The sequence below is a fragment of the Pseudophryne corroboree genome, chromosome 3 (assembly GCF_028390025.1).
Source record: "Pseudophryne corroboree isolate aPseCor3 chromosome 3, aPseCor3.hap2, whole genome shotgun sequence".
Taxonomy (NCBI): domain Eukaryota; kingdom Metazoa; phylum Chordata; class Amphibia; order Anura; family Myobatrachidae; genus Pseudophryne; species Pseudophryne corroboree.
This window is the reverse complement of record NC_086446.1, coordinates 167806275-167827972: the sequence shown is the minus strand read 5'-3', so window position 1 is coordinate 167827972 and position 21698 is coordinate 167806275. Positions and strand designations below refer to the sequence as shown.

At 46.6% G+C, this 21698-nt stretch overlaps 1 protein-coding gene across 2 annotated transcripts; it reads right to left on the bottom strand.

Moving 5' to 3' along the window:
- Positions 1–1795: 1795 nt before the first annotated feature.
- Positions 1796–20858, bottom strand: TIMM10 (translocase of inner mitochondrial membrane 10). 2 transcript variants are annotated; one of them, XM_063963407.1, is made up of 4 exons: positions 20752–20819; positions 20051–20127; positions 4590–4702; positions 1796–2194 (listed from the first exon to the last, which is right to left on the bottom strand). In XM_063963407.1, the coding sequence occupies exons 3-4, from the start codon at positions 4658–4660 to the stop codon at positions 1993–1995; spliced, it is 273 nt and encodes a 90-aa protein (XP_063819477.1). In that variant the 5' UTR covers positions 4661–4702; positions 20051–20127; positions 20752–20819; the 3' UTR covers positions 1796–1992. The 2 variants fall into 2 exon arrangements, with proteins under 2 accessions (XP_063819477.1, XP_063819475.1); XM_063963405.1 differs by lacking the exon at positions 20051–20127 and having other exon boundaries at positions 20752–20858.
- Positions 20859–21698: the final 840 nt, after the last annotated feature.

Sequence of the window (21698 nt, the reverse complement as noted above, 5' to 3'; positions counted from 1 at the left end):
CACACACCTCATTTAATTTCTCAGATTCAGGAAAACTACAGGTAGTTTTTCCTCACCGAACATAATACCCCTTTTTGGTGGTACTCGTATTATCAGAAATGTGTAAAACATTTTTCATTGCCTCAATCATGTAACGTGTGGCCCTACTGGAAGTCACATTTGTCTCTTCACCGTCGACACTGGAGTCAGTATCCGTGTCGGCGTCTATATCTGCCATCTGAGGTAACGGGCGCTTTAGAGCCCCTGACGGCCTATGAGACGTCTGGACAGGCACAAGCTGAGCCGGCTGTCTCATGTCAACCACTGTCTTTTATACAGAGCTGACACTGTCACGTAATTCCTTCCAACAGTTCATCCACTCAGGTGTCGACCCCCTAGGGGGTGACATCACTATTACAGGCAATCTGCTCCGTCTCCACATCATTTTTCTCCTCATACATGTCGACACAAACGTACCGACATACAGCACACACACAGGGAATGCTCTGATAGAGGACAGGACCCCACTAGCCCTTTGGGGAGACAGAGGGAGAGTTTGCCAGCACACACCAAAGCGCTATATATATATATACAGGGATAACCTTATATAAGTGTTTTTCCCCTTATAGCTGCTGTATTGTTAATACTGCGCCTAATTAGTGCCCCCCTCTCTTTTTTAACCCTTTCTGTAGTGTAGTGACTGCAGGGGAGCTTCCCTCCAACGGAGCTGTGAGGGAAAATGGCGCCAGTGTGCTGAGGAGATAGGCTCCGCCCCTTTTTCGCGGACTTTTCTCCTGCTTTTTTATGGATTCTGGCAGGGGTTAAAATTCATCCATATAGCCCTGGGGGCTATATGTGATGTATTTTCGCCAGCCAAGGTGTTTTTATTGCTGCTCAGGGCGCCCCCCTCTAGCGCCCTGCACCCTCAGTGACCGAAGTGTGAAGTGTGCTGAGGAGCAATGGCGCACAGCTGCAGTGCTGTGCGCTACCTTGGTGAAGACAGGATGTCTTCTGCCGCCGATTTTCCGGACCTCTTCTGTCTTCTGGCTCTGTAAGGGGGCCGGCGGCGCGGCTCTGGGACCCATCCATGGCTGGGCCTGTGATCGTCCCTCTGGAGCTAATGTCCAGTAGCCTAAGAAGCCCAATCCACTCTGCAAGCAGGTGAGTTCGCTTCTTCTCCCCTTAGTCCCTCGATGCAGTGAGCCTGTTGCCAGCAGGTCTCACTGAAAATAAAAAACCTAAACTAAAACTTTCACTAAGAAGCTCAGGAGAGCCCCTAGTGTGCACCCTTCTCGTTCGGGCACAAAGATCTAACTAAGGCTTGGAGGAGGGTCATAGGGGGAGGAGCCAGTGCACACCAGATAGTCCTAAAGCTTTCTTTAGATGTGCCCAGTCTCCTGCGGAGCCGCTATTCCCCATGGTCCTTACGGAGTCCCCAGCATCCACTTAGGACGTTAGAGAAATTAACGATATATCATTCATATCATTTAGTGTGGAGGCACAGACGATGAACGATGCGCGTCCCCGCAGTCATTCATCGTTGGTCTATCACTGCAAGCCAATTTGGACGACATAGATGTTTGCAATGTCAAATCGGTCATACAACTTGTTCAGCGTGTATGCAAACATTTGTTACTGACAAATCGTTCATCGTTCAGATTGCCCAGTGTGTAGGGCCCTTTAGTACATCTGTCCATATATGTTAAAAAGGTATAACAAGCATAATGAGAAATGAGCTGGAAGTACTGTAACTTGTGTAAGATAAAGATTACCAGAGTGATCAGCAATGATAGCCTCTTCAAATACATTCACTTCACACTATGAAAACACAGTTTTATTCATCTAGGAGTCTGTGTTACACAAAGAATGAAACATAAAATTAAATACACTGCACAAAGTGCACAACACAGAAAACATTTAAATAAAAAAAAAAAAAATGAAGACACAAGGCCAATATACAAGTAGACAAAAATCCTCCGGATTCAGGAAGCAGCTGCAATATCGTGACTGTTACTATGCGGTCCCCACGCCCTGCTGCATTTTCCTCATCAGCTCCTCATCTTGCATAGACAGTTCTGTAAGTTTCTTGCCCATACGCTCATGGATATCAAGATATTTAGACACACAGCGGTCAAGACAGACGCTCTCCCCTTTGGAAAGTTCTGGCTCTTTATAGTGAGGAGGAACACACTTTTTGTGACACGCACCAGTCATTCTAGGAAAAAACAAAGGGTAAATATTAAATAATTGAAACTTTAAGTTCAGTAATAGAGATGAAACTGTTTTCACAGTTTTCCCTTAAAACAAACAACATTGTTGGTGTAAGAAAGTGCAGATGCCTTGCTTGCTCATAAAATGACAATTTATGAAAATGTTATCTTCATAGATACTATACATGTATTTGTCCAAGTTGCTATCCATGAAACAGCTTACCTATCACCACAGTGATCACAGGGTGTGACTGGCATATGTGACACAGATACATAGCTCAGCGACAGGAAATATGGTTTGTGTGAAGGATACTCTTAAATGTAGCATAACAAATGAAGTATAAAATGTCCAAGAATAAGAGTCAAGCAGCAATTAGACATACTGTAGGGACAGAAAGAAATGGAGCCCAGCACAAAAGTTACCAAAAAAATAAAAAAATAAAGAAAGGGAGAAAGACAAGCGTAACACAAAAATGTTACTACAGAGGAAATTGTGAACGCTGAAGAGGTAAGGAAGAGAGAAGAGTGGAAAGCTAGACCCCAGAAAGAAAACAGTGCATGAAATGTAAGAATGGATAGTTACATATAAAGATACAATAAACTAGCCAGGATTAAGAACTTGATAACTATAATGTCATAGCTACAAAATTCAATGTTTATTTTCTCTGGATGCATATTTAACAAGAAATCTATTGTAAACAAATGAGAGGGGTTTACAGAACTAGTCAGGGTCTATCGTTCAAGAACCATTTTTTTGATTATGCAGGGGGGATGCAGTTAGGTTACCGGCAATCGTGAACCCGGCGGTCAGGATACTGACGCCGGAATCCAGACCGCTGACAATGCCGCCAGCCAGAATCCCGGCTAACGGGCTATTCCCACTCTTCGGTGTCAACGACACCCATAGAGTGGGAATAGGACCTCTGGTGAGCGCAGTGAGCCACCGAGCACACAGCATGGCGAGCCCACAAAGGGACTTTTTGCGCTCGCCATGCTGCCGGCATTCTGGCAGCCGGGATGCCGTTGTCAGGCACACCAACGGCCGACATCCAGGCCGCCGGTATATCATACTGAAGCCATGCAGGGGGAATGCAGTTAGGTTGCCGGCAGTCGGGATCCCGGCGGTCAGGATACCAACGCCGGAATACCCACCACTGACAATGCCGCCAACCAGAATCCCTGTGACATGGGACATCAGCAAGATGAGAACTGAAGGCAACATCATGGGCCAATTATAACAGAGTAAGAGTTTCAGAAAGTGAGAGATCTGGTAAGGTTTTGCAGTTTTTTTTAAAGTGGCAATCATTTACACTGCAAAACCAGGTTGATCTTGCTGTGTAAATGATTGCCACTTTGAAAAAAACAAAAACCTGCAAAACATTACCAAATCTCTCACTCGAATACATTTGGCCCATGATATGCTGCCTGGATGGTTATGGCATTTTTCAAATCGGAAACCATCTGCCACTTTGGCCCCTGCACTTTCCAACCTCATTTATTACAAGTATCCAGCTTCACTGATTGCTTGAAATAAATATGCCACACAGAAAAAATTGTTCAGATTTGATTTTAAAATGTTTTAAGAGGGTCCCCTGAAGGAATGAAAAAATAGAAAGGACTCACGCAAGTCATTCTAAATTGTAGATGTCCAGAACAATAGATAATGGGGTCGATTCAATTCAGCTCACTGTGAACAGCGTCAAAAAGGAGGTCTCAGAGCTATTCAATTCAGCACTGAGAGGCAGATGTATTGAGCCTGGAGAAGTGACAAAGCAGTGATAACTGGAAGGTGATAACGCACCAGCCAATCAGCTACTGTTATTTTTTAGACCTGTAATAATTGGCTGGTGCATTATCACCTTCCACTTATCACTGCTTTATCACTTCTCCAGGATTAATAAATCTGCCCCTGAGTACAGCAATACTAAAGAGTGACATCAAAGCGGTGTGGTGTAGAAGATATACAGGAATTAGATAGATATTAGGTCAACCGCACATGGGCAACATGCATTAGGTCAACGGGGCCAAAAATTTGACGCTGAAACGGTTTGAACAAAGTTTTTTGGCTTTATTTTTTCTTTACGTTTTTTGGGTAAAATTTGCTATGTTTTATGATATGTGACAAACGTAGACCCTGGCGGGCTTGCTTTCGCTTGCCAATGCTTCAGGCAAGGTGCCTCGCTCGGCACAGGTTACTGTTGCCAATCTTAGTCCATGTGTATGGTAAATCAAGTAGAAGTTGAAAACGATGTGAAACCCCCCATAAAACTTGTGTCGACTATTTGTGTGTCGACCATTAACACTACCTTTCACCTGTCCACCTAATGCATGTTGACTGTGTAAATAGACAGTGCAGATCTATCATCAGCATACCAGATTAAATATACTGGATTTGCTTACCTGTTATACATATCTGCCATCATTTCCACCTCTAGTTCTGCCGCCAACTGCTGTGCTTTTAAAGGGTCCATTTTGTCCCAGTTGTGTTCTTTATGTCATGTGTATAAGCACTCCTGTAGAAAGTAACATTGTCAGATTTACCAGTAGCCTATCATTTACCAAAATATCTGCATTAGTCTATAGTTAATACAATATCTACGGTACAGCAATTTTGTTTTCCACAGTACTACAGAAATTTATAATGAAAATGCATAGGTATAATGCATTGCAATTTGACCAAATGTCCTTGTCCTACCAATACACACAAATAATAAGAATTTACTTACCGATAATTCTATTTCTCGTAGTCCGTAGTGGATGCTGGGACTCCGTCAGGACCATGGGGAATAGCGGCTCCGCAGGAGACAGGGCACAAAAGTAAAAGCTTTAGGATCAGGTGGTGTGCACTGGCTCCTCCCCCTATGACCCTCCTCCAAGCCTCAGTTAGGATACTGTGCCCGGACGAGCGTACACAATAAGGAAGGATTTTGAATCCCGGGTAAGACTCATACCAGCCACACCAATCACACTGTACAACCTGTGATCTGAACCCAGTTAACAGTATGATAACAGCGGAGCCTCTGAAAAGATGGCTCACAACAATAATAACCCGATTTTTGTAACAATAACTATGTACAAGTATTGCAGACAATCCGCACTTGGGATGGGCGCCCAGCATCCACTACGGACTACGAGAAATAGAATTATCGGTAAGTAAATTCTTATTTTCTCTGACGTCCTAGTGGATGCTGGGACTCAGTCAGGACCATGGGGATTATACCAAAGCTCCCAAACGGGCGGGAGAGTGCGGATGACTCTGCAGCACCGAATGAGAGAACTCCAGGTCCTCCTCAGCCAGGGTATCAAATTTGTAGAATTTTGCAAACGTATTTGCCCCTGACCAAGTCGCTGCTCGGCAAAGTTGTAAAGCCGAGACCCCTCGGGCAGCCGCCCAAGATGAGCCCACCTTCCTTGTGAAATGGGCATTTACATATTTTGGCTGTGGCAGGCCTGCCACAGAATGTGCAAGCTGAATTGTACTACACATCCAACTAGCAATCGTCTGCTTAGAAGCAAGAGCACCCAGTTTGTTGGGTGCATACAGGATAATAGCAAGTCAGTTTTCCTGACTCCAGCCGTCCTGGAAACCTATATTTTCAGGGCCCTGACAACATCTAGCAACTTGGAGTCCTCCAAGTCCCTAATAGCCGCAGGTACCACAATAAACTGGTTCAGGTGAAACGCTGACACCACCTTAGGGAGAAACTGTGGACGAGTCCGCAGCTCTGCCCTGTCCGAATGGACAATCAGATATGGGCTTTTGTGAGACAAAGCCACCAATTCTGACACTCGCCTGGCCGAGGCCAGGGCCAACCGCATGGTCACTTTTCATGTGAGATATTTCAAATCCACAGATTTGAGCGGTTTAAAATGTGATTTGAGGAATCCCAGAACTACGTTGAGATCCCACAGTGCCACTGGAGGCACAAAAGGGGGTTGTATATGCAGTACTCCCTTGACAAACTTCTGGACTTCAGGAAGTGAAGCCAATTCTTTCTGGAAGAAAATTGACAGGGCCGAAATTTGAACCTTAATGGACCCCAATTTGAGGCCCATAGACACTCCTGTTTGCAGGAAATGCAGGAATCGACCGAGTTGAAATTTCTTCGTGGGGCCTTCCTGGCCTCACACCACGCAACATATTTTCGCCACATGTGGTGATAATGTTGTGCGGTCACCTCCTTCCTGGCTTTGACCAGGGTAGGAATGACCTCTTCCGGAATGCCTTTTTCCCTTAGGATCCGGCGTTCCACCGCCATGCCGTCAAACGCAGCCGCGGTAAGTCTTGGAACAGACATGGTACTTGCTGAAGCAAGTCCCTTCTTAGCGGCAGAGGCCATGAGTCCTCTGTGAGCATTTCTTGAAGTTCCGGGTACCAAGTCCTTCTTGGCCAATCCGGAGCCACGAGTATAGTTCTTACTCCTCTACGTCTTATAATTCTCAGTACCTTGGGTATGAGAAGCAGAGGAGGGAACACATACACCGACTGGTACACCCACTGTGTTACCAGAACGTCCACAGCTATTGCCTGAGGGTCTCTTGACCTGGCGCAATACCTGTCCAGTTTTTTGTTCAGGCGGGACGCCATCATGTCCACCTTTGGTCTTTCCCAACGGTTCACAATCATGTGGAAGACTTCCCGATGAAGTCCCCACTCTCCCGGGTGGAGGTCGTGCCTGCTGAGGAAGTCTGCTTCCCAGTTGTCCACTCCCGGAATGAACACTGCTGACAGTGCTATCCCATGATTTTCCGCCCAGCGAAGAATCTTTGCAGTTTCTGCCATTTCCCTCCTGCTTCTTGTGCCGCCCTGTCTGTTTACGTGGGCGACTGCCGTGATGTTGTCCCACTGGATCAATACCGGCTGACCTTGAAGCAGAGGTCTTGCTAAGCTTAGAGCATTGTTTTATGTGGAGAGAAGTCTCCAGACTTGATCACACTCCCTGGAAATTTTTTCCCTGTGTGACTGCTCCCCAGCCTCTCCGGCTGGCATCCGTGGTCACCAGGACCCAGTCCTGAATGCCGAATCTGCGGCCCTTTAGTAGATGAGCACTCTGCAGCCACCGCAGAAGAAACACCCTTGTCCTTGGATACAGGGTTATCCGCTGATGCATCTGAAGATGCGATCCGGACCATTTTTCCAGCAGATCCCACTGAAAAGTTCTTGCGTGAATTCTGCCGAATGGAATCGCTTCGTAAGAAGCCACCATTTTTCCCAGGACCCTTGTGCAATGATGCACTGACACTTTTCCTGGTTTTAGGAGGTTCCTGACTAGCTCGGATAACTCCCTTGCTTTCTTCTCCGGGAGAAACACCCTTTACTGGACTGTGTCCAGAATCAACCCTAGGAACAGCAAATTGTCGTCGGAAACAGCTGCGGTTTTGGAATATTTAGAATCCACCCATGCTGTCGTAGAACTACTTGAGATAGTGCTACTCCGACCTCCAACTGTTCTCTGGACCTAGCCCTTATCAGGATATCGTCCATTTTCTTTGAAGAAGAATCATAATTTCGGCCATTACCTTGGTAAAGACCCGGGGTGCCGTGGACAATCCAACCGGCATCGTCTGAAACTGATAGTGACAGTTCTGTACCACGAACCTGAGGTACCCTTGGTGAGAAGGGCAAATTGGGACATGGAGGAAGCATCCCTGATGTCCCGGGACACCATATAGTCCCCTTCTTCCTGGTTCGCTATCACTGCTCTGAGTGACTCCATCTTGATTTGAACCTTTGTATGTAAGTGTTCAAATATTTCAGATTTAGAATAGGTCTCACCGAGCCGTCTGGCTTCAGTACCACAATATAATGTGGAATAATACCCCTTTCCTTGTTGTAGGAGGAGTACTTTGATTATCACCTGCTGGGAATACAGCTTGTGAATTGTTTCCAATACTGCCTCCCTGTCGGAGGGAGACGTTGGTAAAGCAGACTTCAGGAACCTGCAAGGGGGAGACGTCTCGAATTTCCAATCTGTACCCCTGGGATACTACTTGTAGGATCCAGGGGTCCTGTACGGCCCCAGCGTCATGCTGAGGACTTGGCAGAAGCGGTGGAAGGCTTCTGTTCCTGGGAATGGGCTGCCTGCTGCAGTCTTCTTCCCTTTCCTCTATCCCTGGGCAGATATGACTGGCCTTTTGCCCGCTTGCCCTTATGGGGACGAAAGGACTGAGGCTGAAAAGACGGTGTCTTTTTCTGCTGAGATGTGACTTAGGGTAAAAAAGGTGGATTTTCCAGCTGTTGCCGTGGCCACCAGGTCCGATGGACCGACCCCAAATAACTCCTCCCCTTTATACGGCAATACTTCCATGTGCCGTTTGGAATCTGCATCACCTGACCACTGTCGTGTCCATAAACATCTTCTGGCAGATATGGACATCGCACTTACTCTTGATGCCAGAGTGCAAATATCTCTCTGTGCTCTATAGTCAATAAAATACTGTCCCTGTCAAGGGTATCAATATTTTCAGTCAGGGAATCCGACCAAGCCACCCCAGCGCTGCACATCCAGGCTGAGGCGATAGCTGGTCGCAGTATAACACCAGTATGTGTGTATATACTTTTTAGGATATTTTCCAGCCTCCTATCAGCTGGCTCCTTGAGGGCGGCCGTATCTGGAGACGGTAACGCCACTTGTTTTGATAAGCGTGTGAGCGCCTTATCCACCCTAAGGGGTGTTTCCCTACGCGCCCTAACTTCTGGCGGGAAAGGGTATACCGCCAATAATTTTCTATCGGGGGAAACCCACGCATCATCACACACTTCATTTAATTTATCTGATTCTGGAAAAACTACATGTAGTTTTTTCACACCCACATAATACCCTTTTTTGTGGTACTTGTAGTATCAGAAATATGTAACACCTCCTTCATTGCCCTTAACATGTAACGTGTGGCCCTAAAGGAAAAATAAGATTTTACTTACCGATAAATCTATTTCTCGGAGTCCGTAGTGGATGCTGGGGTTCCTGAAAGGACCATGGGGAATAGCGGCTCCGCAGGAGACAGGGCACAAAAAGTAAAGCTTTTTCCGATCAGGTGGTGTGCACTGGCTCCTCCCCCTATGACCCTCCTCCAGACTCCAGTTAGGTACTGTGCCCGGACGAGCGTACACAATAAGGGAGGATTTTGAATCCCGGGTAAGACTCATACCAGCCACACCAATCACACCGTACAACTTGTGATCTAAACCCAGTTAACAGTATGATAACAGCGGAGCCTCTGAAAGATGGCTTCCTTCAACAATAACCCGAATTAGTTAACAATAACTATGTACAATTTATGCAGATAATCCGCACTTGGGATGGGCGCCCAGCATCCACTACGGACTCCGAGAAATAGATTTATCGGTAAGTAAAATCTTATTTTCTCTATCGTCCTAGTGGATGCTGGGGTTCCTGAAAGGACCATGGGGATTATACCAAAGCTCCCAAACGGGCGGGAGAGTGCGGATGACTCTGCAGCACCGAATGAGAGAACTCCAGGTCCTCCTTAGCCAGAGTATCAAATTTGTAAAATTTTACAAACGTGTTCTCCCCTGACCACGTAGCTGCTCGGCAAAGTTGTAATGCCGAGACCCCTCGGGCAGCCGCCCAAGATGAGCCCACCTTCCTTGTGGAGTGGGCCTTTACAGATTTAGGCTGTGGCAGGCCTGCCACAGAATGTGCAAGTTGGATTGTGCTACAGATCCAACGAGCAATCGTCTGCTTAGACGCCGGAGCACCCATCTTGTTGGGTGCATACAATATAAACAACGAGTCAGATTTTCTGACTCCAGCTGTCCTTGCAATATATATTTTTAATGCTCTGACAACGTCCAGTAACTTGGAGTCCTCCAAGTCACTTGTAGCCGCAGGCACTACAATAGGCTGGTTCAGATGAAATGCTGACACCACCTTAGGGAGAAAATGCGGACGAGTCCGCAGTTCTGCCCTGTCCGAATGGAAAATCAGATATGGGCTTTTGTAAGATAAAGCTGCCAATTCTGACACTCTCCTGGCAGAAGCCAGGGCTAGAAGCATGGTCACTTTCCATGTGAGATATTTCAAATCCACCTTTTTTAGTGGTTCAAACCAATGAGATTTTAGGAAATCCAAAACCACATTGAGATCCCACGGTGCCACTGGAGGCACCACAGGAGGCTGTATATGCAGCACTCCCTTAACAAAGGTCTGGACTTCAGGGACTGAAGCCAATTCTTTTTGAAAGAAAATCGACAGGGCCGAAATTTGAACCTTAATAGATCCCAATTTGAGACCCATTGACAATCCTGATTGCAGGAAATGTAGGAATCGACCCAGTTGAAATTCCTCCGTCGGAGCACTCCGATCTTCGCACCACGCAACATATTTTCGCCAAATTCGGTGATAATGTTGCACGGTTACTTCCTTCCTTGCTTTAATCAAAGTAGGAATGACTTCTTCCGGCATGCCTTTTTCCTTTAGGATCCGGCGTTCAACCGCCATGCCGTCAAACGCAGCCGCGGTAAGCCTTGAAACAGACAGGGACCCTGCTGAAGCAAGTCCCTCCTTAGAGGTAGAGGCCACGGATCTTCCGTGATCATCTCTTGAAGTTCCGGGTACCAAGTCCTTCTTGGCCAATCCGGAACCACTAGTATCGTTCTTACGCCTCTTTGCCGTATAATTCTCAATACTTTTGGTATGAGAGGCAGAGGAGGAAACACATACACCGACTGGTACACCCAAGGCGTTACCAGCGCGTCCACAGCTATTGCCTGCGGATCTCTTGACCTGGCGCAATACCTGTCCAGTTTTTTGTTGAGGCGAGACGCCATCATGTCCACCATTGGTCTTTCCCAACGGGTTACCAGCATGTGGAAGACTTCTGGATGAAGTCCCCACTCTCCCGGGTGAAGATCGTGTCTGCTGAGGAAGTCTGCTTCCCAGTTGTCCACTCCCGGGATGAACACTGCTGACAGTGCTATCACATGATTCTCTGCCCAGCGAAGAATCCTTGCAGCTTCTGCCATTGCACTCCTGCTTCTTGTGCCGCCCTGTCTGTTCACATGGGCGACTGCCGTGATGTTGTCCGACTGGATCAACACCGGTTTTCCCTGAAGCAGAGGTTCTGCCTGGCTTAGAGCATTGTATATTGCTCTTAGTTCCAGAATGTTTATGTGAAGAGACGTTTCCAGGCTCGTCCATACTCCCTGGAAGTTTCTTCCTTGTGTGACTGCTCCCCAGCCTCTCAGGCTGGCGTCCGTGGTCACCAGGATCCAATCCTGTATGCCGAATCTGCGGCCCTCCAATAGATGAGCACTCTGCAACCACCACAGAAGAGACACCCTTGTCCTTGGAGACAGGGTTATCCGCAGGTGCATCTGAAGATGCGACCCTGACCATTTGTTCAACAGATCCCTTTGGAAAATTCTTGCGTGGAATCTGCCGAATGGAATTGCTTCGTAAGAAGCCACCATTTTTCCCAGGACTCTTGTGCATTGATGTACAGACACCTTTCCTGGTTTTAGGAGGTTCCTGACAAGCTCGGATAACTCCTTGGCTTTTTCCTCCGGGAGAAAAACCTTTTTCTGAACCGTGTCCAGAATCATCCCTAGGAACAGCAGACGAGTTGTCGGCATTAACTGGGATTTTGGAATATTCAGAATCCACCCGTGCTGTTTTAGCACTTCCTGAGACAGTGCTAATCCCATCTCTAGCTGTTCTCTGGACCTCGCCCTTATTAGGAGATCGTCCAAGTATGGGATAATTAATACGCCTTTTCTTCGAAGAAGAATCATCATCTCGGCCATTACCTTTGTAAAGATCCGAGGTGCCGTGGACAATCCGAACGGCAGCGTCTGAAACTGATAGTGACAGTTTTGTACAACGAACCTGAGGTACCCCTGGTGTGAGGGGTAAATTGGAACGTGGAGATACGCATCCTTGATGTCCAAGGATACCATAAAGTCCCCCTCTTCCAGGTTCGCTATCACTGCTCTGAGTGACTCCATTTTGAACTTGAACTTCTTTATGTACAGGTTCAAGGACTTCAGATTTAGAATAGGCCTTACCGAGCCATCCGGCTTCGGTACCACAAAAAGAGTGGAATAATACCCCTTCCCTTGTTGCAGAAGAGGTACCTTGACTATCACCTGCTGAGAGTACAGCTTGTGAATGGCTTCCAACACCGTCTCCCTTTCGGAGGGGGACGTTGGTAAAGCAGACTTCAGGAAACGGCGAGGTGGATCTGTCTCTAATTCCAACCTGTATCCCTGAGATATTATCTGCAGGATCCAGGGATCTACTTGCGAGTGAGCCCACTGCGCGCTGTAATTTTTGAGACGACCCCCCACGGTCCCCGAGTCCGCTTGAGAAGCCCCAGCGTCATGCTGAGGCTTTTGTAGAAGCCGGGGAGGGCTTCTGATCCTGGGAAGGAGCTGCGTGTTGCTGTCTCTTCCCTCGACCTTTGCCTCGTGGCAGATATGAATAGCCCTTTGCTCTCTTATTTTTAAAGGAACGAAAGGGCTGCGGTTGAAAAGTCGGTGCCTTTTTCTGTTGGGGAGTGACTTGAGGTAGAAAGGTGGATTTCCCGGCTGTAGCCGTGGCCACCAAATCTGATAGACCGACTCCAAATAACTCCTCCCCTTTATACGGCAAAACTTCCATATGCCGTTTTGAATCCGCATCGCCTGTCCACTGTCGCGTCCATAAAGCTCTTCTGGCCGAAATGGACATAGCACTTACCCGTGATGCCAGTGTGCATATATCCCTCTGTGCATCACGCATATAAAGAAATGCATCCTTTATTTGTTCTAACGACAGTAAAATATTGTCCCTGTCCAGGGTATCAATATTTTCAATCAGGGATTCTGACCAAACTACCCCCGCACTGCCCATCCAGGCAGTCGCTACAGCTGGTCGTAGTATAACACCTGCATGTGTGTATATACTTTTTTGGATATTTTCCATCCTCCTATCTGATGGATCTTTAAGTGCGGCCGTCTCAGGAGAGGGTAACGCCACTTGTTTAGATAAGCGTGTTAGCGCCTTGTCCACCCTAGGAGGTGTTTCCCAGCGCTCCCTAACCTCTGGCGGGAAAGGGTATAATGCCAATAATTTCTTTGAAATTATCAGCTTTTTATCAGGGGCAACCCACGCTTCATTACACACGTCATTTAGTTCTTCTGATTCAGGAAAAACTATAGGTAGTTTTTTCATACCCCACATAATACCCTGTTTAGTGGTACCTGTAGTATCAGCTAAATGTAACGCCTCCTTCATTGCCAAAATCATATAACGTGTGGCCCTACTGGAAAATACGGTTGATTCGTCACCGTCACCACTGGAGTCATCGCCTGTGTCTGGGTCTGTGTCGACCGACTGAGGCAAAGGGCGTTTCACAGCCCCTGACGGTGTTTGAGTCGCCTGGACAGGCACTAATTGATTGTCCGGCCGTCTCATGTCGTCAAACGACTGCTTTAGCGTGTTGACACTATCCCGTAGTTCCATAAATAAAGGCATCCATTCTGGTGTCGACTCCCTAGGGGGTGACATCCTCATATTTGGCAATTGCTCCGCCTCCACACCAATATCGTCCTCATACATGTCGACACACACGTACCGACACACAGCAGACACACAGGGAATGCTCCTAACGAAGACAGGACCCACTAGCCCTTTGGGGAGACAGAGGGAGAGTTTGCCAGCACACACCAAAAGCGCTATATATATATCAGGGATAGCCTTATAATAAGTGCTCCCTTATAGCTGCTTTGTTATATCAAAATATCGCCATAAATGTGCCCCCCCCTCTCTGTTTTACCCTGTTTCTGTAGTGCAGTGCAGGGGAGAGACTTGGGAGCCGTCCTGACCAGCGGAGCTGTGAGAGGAAATGGCGCCGTGTGCTGAGGAGATAGGCCCCGCCCCTTTTCCGGCGGGCTCGTCTCCCGCTATTTAGAAAAATTAGGCAGGGGTTAAATATCTCCATATAGCCTCTAGGGCTATATGTGAGGTATTTTTAGCCTTTATAGGTACTCATTTGCCTCCCAGGGCGCCCCCCTCCCAGCGCCCTGCACCCTCAGTGACTGCCGTGTGAAGTGTGCTGAGAGGAAAATGGCGCACAGCTGCAGTGCTGTGCGCTACCTTTAGAAGACTGCAGGAGTCTTCAGCCGCCGATTCTGGACCTCTTCTGATTTCAGCATCTGCAAGGGGGCCGGCGGCGTGGCTCCGGTGACCATCCAGGCTGTACCTGTGATCGTCCCTCTGGAGCTTGATGTCCAGTAGCCAAGAAACCAATCCATCCTGCACGCAGGTGAGTTGACTCCTTCTCCCCTCAGTCCCTCGCTGCAGTGATCCTGTTGCCAGCAGGAATCACTGTAAAATAAAAAACCTAGCTAAACTTTCTCTAAGCAGCTCTTTAGGAGAGCCACCTAGATTGCACCCTTCTCGGCCGGGCACAAAAATCTAACTGGAGTCTGGAGGAGGGTCATAGGGGGAGGAGCCAGTGCACACCACCTGATCGGAAAAAGCTTTACTTTTTGTGCCCTGTCTCCTGCGGAGCCGCTATTCCCCATGGTCCTTTCAGGAACCCCAGCATCCACTAGGACGATAGAGAAATACGTTTGTTTCTTCACCGTCGACACTGGAGTCAGTGTCCGTGTCTGTGTCTATGTCGACCGACTGAGGTAAATGGGCGTTTTAAAGCCCCTGACGGTGTTTGAGACGCCTGGACAGGTACTAATTTGTTTGCCGGCCGTCTCACGTCGTCAACCGACCTTGAAGCGTGTTGACATTATCACGTAATTCCTTAAATAAGCCATCCATTCCGGTGTCGACTCCCTAGAGAGTGACATCACCATTACAGGCAATTGCTCCGCCTCCTCACCAACATCGTCCTCATACATGTCGACACACACGTACCGACACACAGCACACACACAGGGAATGCTCTGATAGAGGACAGGACCCCACTAGCCCTTTGGGGAGACAGAGGGAGAGTTTGCCAGCACACACCAAAACGCTATAATTATACAGGGACAACCTTTATATAAGTGTTTTCCCTTATAGCATCTTAATATATAATCATATCGCCAAATAAGTGCCCCCCCTCTCTGTTTTAACCCTGTTTCTGTAGTGCAGTGCAGGGGAGAGCCTGGGAGCCTTCCCACCAGCAGTTCTGTGAGGGAAAATGGCGCTGTGTGCTGAGGAGATAGGCCCCGCCCCCTATTCCGGCGGGCTCTTCTCCCGTTTTTCCGAGACCTGGCAGGGGTGAAATACATCCATATAGCCTCAGGGACTATATGTGATGTATTCTTTTTAGCCAGAAAAGGTATTAACATTGCTGCCCAGGGCGCCCCCCCCAGCGCCCTGCACCCTCAGTGACCGTTGGTGTGAAGTGTGCTGAGAGCAATGGCGCACAGCTGCAGTGCTGTGCGCTACCTCATGAAGACTGAAAAGCCTTCAGCCGCCGGTTTCTGGACCTCTTCTTACTTCGGCATCTGCAAGGGGGTCGGCGGCGCGGCTCCGGTGACCCATCCAGGCTGTACCTGTGATCGTCCCTCTGGAGCTAGTGTCCAGTAGCCTAAGAAGCAAATCCATCCTGCACGCAGATGAGTTCACTTCTTCTCCCCTAAGTCCCTCGTTGCAGTGAGCCTGTTGCCAGCAGGACTCACTGAAAATAAGAAAACTATCAAAACTTTTACTCTAAGCAGCTCTTTATGAGAGCCACCTAGATTGCACCCTTCTCGGCCGGGCACAAAAACCTAACTGAGGCTTGGAGGAGGGTCATAGGGGGAGGAGCCAGTGCACACCACCTGATCCTAAAGCTTTTACTTTTGTGCCCTGTCTCCTGCGGAGCCGCTATTCCCCATGGTCCTGACGGAGTCCCAGCATCCACTAGGACGTCAGAGAAATTGGAGTTTGCCACCATACGTTAAGATGGGAGTACATTTAACGGCAGTGTAATGGTGTGCTGGGCATACATGCTACTGTAGGGACTTTCAGAGACTTGTGGTCCCTTGATGACAGGCTGCCAGCTTAAATGTTTTGATCAATATACGAACAAAATCCCCATGATTTTATTTGCTAGATACATACTGATTTGCAGTATATTATTGTTAGTGCCGATAGTCTTTCAGTGTTGATAAAGAGGTTTGCAAATGTTTGGTCTGATACTGATATACATTCTATTTTTCAAAGTAATTCCTGCCATCACATTTTAACCTGCTTCCTTCCCTTTCTTTAATTTCACATTTGCATTATTTGTACCTATAAAACCTTGTGTTGACTCAATTAAGTTCTAATTTATGACTGCAAAGGGACAATAAAGTTGTCTTTACTTTTGGAATTACTGCATGACGTCTCCTTAAAAACCGGCAGACTATTTGTCACAAAGCAGGAAGGAACAGCTTACAAAATATTCCACGATAAAGGTGTTGGACAACAATTCCTTCATAGAAAATGCCAGCACATATAGCAAACAAGAAGGTAGGTTATATTGAAGACAGACTGTTCACCTAATTTCACCTAAAGTAATCTTGCTTATCCTAACATATCTAGATATTAATGCAGCTACCATCATTTTGGTCATCAAATCTTATACACTGTACATGCTTACAAAAGTCCTCACCTGGAGATTTTGCTCCATATGGAGAAATACGTGGCACAACCTAGACGTCACACCATGGATAGTTTGTTTTGGACATTTTACATTTTCGCACAACAGATGCACATCAAGAGACTTTTGCTGTAGTGGGCACTTTTCTTGTAATCAATGCAGTGTAAACTGACACAATTCTCTCTGGCTAAAGGGCCCTACACACTGGCAGATAAAACAGAACAATATGAACGTTCTCGTTCATATCGTTTTGTGTGTAGGCACCAACGATTAACGATGCGCGGCCCCGCACTCGTTCATCGTTGGTACCCCGTCGCATATGCTTGCAGCCAATATGGACAATCTCGTCCATATTAGCATGCACTGCTATGGAGCCGGGTGACGGGGGGAGTGAAGAAACTGTCACTGCACCCCCTCACCGCTGGGTCGCCAGTTGGCTGTATCCGCCGTCGGGCAGCTCAGCGACAGAGCGACAAATGTGTAGGGCACATTAGTCACATCAGTCCCTATCTCTTGCCCTTTTTCTTTTTTTTCAGTCCCCATCTCTTGCCCTCTAGTCTTTTTTTTTCTCTCAAAAATTATTTTTTTACAAAATACCCTTGAACTTTTAAACTTACTTTTTTTTGCTTTCCCCCTCTCCCTCTGTTGTCTTATGTTGTAGTTGTTAATATATCAGAAATCTTCTTACATTGTGTCACTTTTTAAATAACTAAATAAATATTTAAAATTCTGTTAATTTATCATTTACACAGAGGTTTTGCGCTGGGTTACCTATATATTTCTACGTCTTTTTTTGCACTGCTTAGCTTACCAATCCACTAGCGTATGCGTATAGGGTATGGTACTTTTTACTTTCTTTTACATTAGCAGTGGGAAAAAAATCAAATAAAAAAAAAAAAAGACACAAATGGAGTAGATTTTAGAGCAAAAAAGACATGATGTGTCTTAATGGAATATTTGATGGCACAAAAAATTAGGACAAATGTAGCAATTTAAGGAAAGGTATATATGAACACATCTGTAATATGAAGCTGTGCAAGATACATGAAGCAAGCTCTGAATCTTAAGGGCCCTACATATTGAGCGATCCGCCTCCGAGCTGCCCGACGGGAGACCTGGCGGCGGGGGGGCAGTGACGGGGGGAGTGAAGTTTCTTCACTCCCCCGGCTCCATAGAACTGCAGGCAAATATGGACGAGATCGTCCATATTGGCCTGCATGCACTGGCCGCGGGGCCGCGCATCGTTCATCGCTGGTGACTCCACACTCAAAGATATGAACGGTATCTCGTTCATTAATGAACGAGATCGTTCATATCTTTGAGTATTATCGCCCAGTGTGTAGGGCCTATTATAACATAAGAGTAGAACACGAGAGGAGACCCATATGCTCAACAAAAAGGGTTAAATGTTATATGTATATTAATTTTAACTCATACAGCATTATTATACAAATCCAACAATGTCAATTAATTTTTATGTTATTCGCATGCTGCCTCACAGTACTCAGGTCATGGGTTCATTTCCCAACACGGCCCTGTGTGGAATTTTTATATTCTCCCCGTACTTGCGTGGGTTTCCTTTGGGTACTCCGGTTTCCTCCCACAATCCAAAAATATACTGGTAGGTTAACTGACTCCTAACAAATTTAACCCTAGTGTGAATGTGTCTGTGTACATGTGATAGGAATATAGATTGTAAGCTCCACTAGGGCAGGGACTGATGTGAATGGACAACTATTCTCTGTAAAGCGCTACGGAATGTGTGTGCGCTATATAAATAACTGGTAATAAATAAGTAAATTTCATATCGTGAAAGGCTTTCAAAAAATGAGCCATGAGACCTAGGGGTCTATTTACTAAGCTTTGGATGGAGTTAAAGTACCAGCTAATCAGCTCCTAACTGTCATTTCTCAAGCACAGCCTGTGACATGGCATTTAGTTGCTGATTGGCTGGTACTTTATCTCCGTCCACTTTATCTCTATCCAAAGTTTAGTATATTTAATAGACCCCCTAGACCAGGCCTGGCCAACCTGTGGCTCTCCAGCTGTTGTAAAACTACAAGTCCCATCATGCCTTTCCACAGTTTTGCTATTAGGGAATGCTAAAACTGTGGCAGGGCACGCTGGGATTTGTAGTTTCACAACATCTGGAGAGCCACAGGTTGGCCAGGCCTGCCCTAGACCTTTAAACTGGCAAGACCAGTTTAAAAACAATGTTGACAAAAAGATGGATTAGGTAACCAGTCGGCCAATTTTGGATTTGGTAAAACATTCATAAAAGGGCAGACTTGGCTAGCTCTCAGATCATTATTGCCAAACAGCAACACTTTCCACTCATGCACTCATCTATTCCAAAAAAGCTATAACCATTGTAGGTTCCAGTGTTTATCAAATATTCCAGAGACCTGATGTTTACATCTGTCATTATACAGTCATGTCATTATTTTATATTGTCACATCTTCCATAAATGTCATTCACATGTATTCTCGCTGTGTCGCACTCTCATTACTTGACCTGACTGCCACACAACCAGATCAGTGATACTATGATCAAAAACTTGTGGCACCTACTAAGTCAGGTGTTCATGTGATGCCTGTTTCCTCAAAACCATATTGCATTTTAAAATATTAGGTTTTAACCATACTTGCCTACCTGACCCTCTCCATGAGGGATAAAATGCTCTGTTTCTGGACTTTCCTGGTAATGTATGAATGCCATCCCCTGTGGTGAGCTAGGTAATTGATAAGAAAGGTGTTTCACCACAGGTGATGGCAATCATACATTACTAGGAAAGTCCAGGAACAGAGCATTTTATCCCTCATGGAGAGGGTCAGGTAGGCAAGTATGGTTTTAACCCATGAGATGCACCTTAACGCTACTGACTGAGATGCAGTTTACAGAGACTTGCAGTGTTCCCAGGGTTAAGTGCCAGGCGCAAAGCTGTTGCTGCACATGGTAATACAGAGACTAACCCCGAGGCAATAGTTAACGCGGATTTCTACTCACAGAATGGTGCGAGCAGAAATCCGCTAGTCACGCATTTACAGTACAAGAAATTGACCCGGGAGCTATAGCCCCACAATAATGATTGAATCCTCCACCCCCTTCCCCCTTCATATTTTTAAAAAACAAACAAAATAAAAAAGTCTCTGGCAGAATGCTTGGTGCAGCTAAGTGACAAAGACCATGGTGTGACAAATGTAGCTTTTTGGTGCTATTTCAGGACAGGTGCACGTGTGAAAGTAGACTGCAATGTGAATAACGTACTACTTCAGGACAATGAGCATACCTCCCAACATGACCCTCTCCAGGAGGGACACAATGCTCTGCTTCTGGACTTCTCTCTTACTGTATGATTGTCTGCACCTGTGATGAACAGGTTAATGGATAAGAAAGGTGTTTCAGCACAGGTGAGGGCAATTATAAATTAAGAGCATTCTGTCCCTCCTGGAGAGGGTCATGTTGGGAGGTATGCAATGAGCAGTAACAAATCTGCCAACCCACAATGCAGAAAACACTTATGAGGAATTTAGGCATCCATAAATAACTTGCTTATATTGGATCACAAGACTTTTAATATTAATAGTAACAGATCATCACGCAGGAGCAAGGGTGGTTTTCTTTTACACTAAAGAAGTTACAGGGTCACCTTATGTCTGTCATTTTCTACACACTGCGGTAAAACACCGTCATTTCAGCTGACAACTAAATTGCTAGGATTAAAACACAGAACTGCATAGGGCTCTCCAAAATCACATTATTAAGGGTGCTATTTCTGTGCAACTACGAGTCCCAGCAAGCGCTACCAGCCATTGCCGATGACGCATAAGACCCAGTGACACAGGCCGCCCAAAGCTACATGAGACAGACACATGTATGCACTGAACTCAACTACATGAGACAGACACATGCACACAGCTACATGAGACAGACAAATGCACTGTACTCACATACTTGAGACACACAAGCACATGCATGCACTACACTCACCTACAAAACCAGTTGCGGCAGCACGTGTGTATTACAGGGATTTCTTCCTGCTTACTTAGTACCATAGAGTCCAAGGGCACGGCTGGGAGATCATAGAGAGTACTGATATACAGAGCACAAGAGCCACCTATGGCTTTGGCTGTGATACAGCAAGGTAATATTTGTTCAGATTGATCTCAGTTCCCTGTTCCAGACACATGTACAGTCACTACACTATGGGGGTCATTCCGAGTTGATCGCTCGCTGCTGATTTTTGCAGCGCAGCAATCAGGTAAAAAAACGCCAATACTGCACATGCTCCGCAATGCACATGCGTGTCATACGGGCACAAAGAGCATCGCTGCTGTGCACTGGATCTAGCGAAGATTCCATTCGCACCACCGATCGCAAGGAGATTGACAGGAAGAAGGCGTTTATGAGTGTCAACTGACCGTTTTCTGGGAGTGTTTGGGAAAACGCAGGCGTGTCCAGGCTTTTCAGGGCGGGTGTCTGACGTCAATTACGGGACAGGACAGGCTGAAGTGATCACAAGGGCTGAGTAAGTCCAGAGCTATTCAGAAACTGCAAAAAACTTTTTTGTTCCGCTCGGCTGCACAAGCGTTCGCACACTTGCAAAGCGAAAATACACTCCCCTTGGGCGGCGACTATGCATTTGCATGGCTGCTAAAAGTAGCTAGCGAGCGTTCAACTTGGAATGACCCCCTATATTCGAACTCCAGCTTCTTATTCAGAACATGGAGTTTTGCAAGGGTTAACTAGCCTTGGGCAAGTAACTTACAACCTGAAACCAACAGAGGGTGGTCACCTACCTGTAGTTGTATCTAGTGATGAGCGGGTTCGGTTTCTCTGAAACCGAACCCCCCCGAACTTCACCTTGTTTACACGGGTCCGAGGCAGGTTAGAACCTTCCCGCCTTGCTCGGCTAACCCAAACGCGCCCGAACGTCA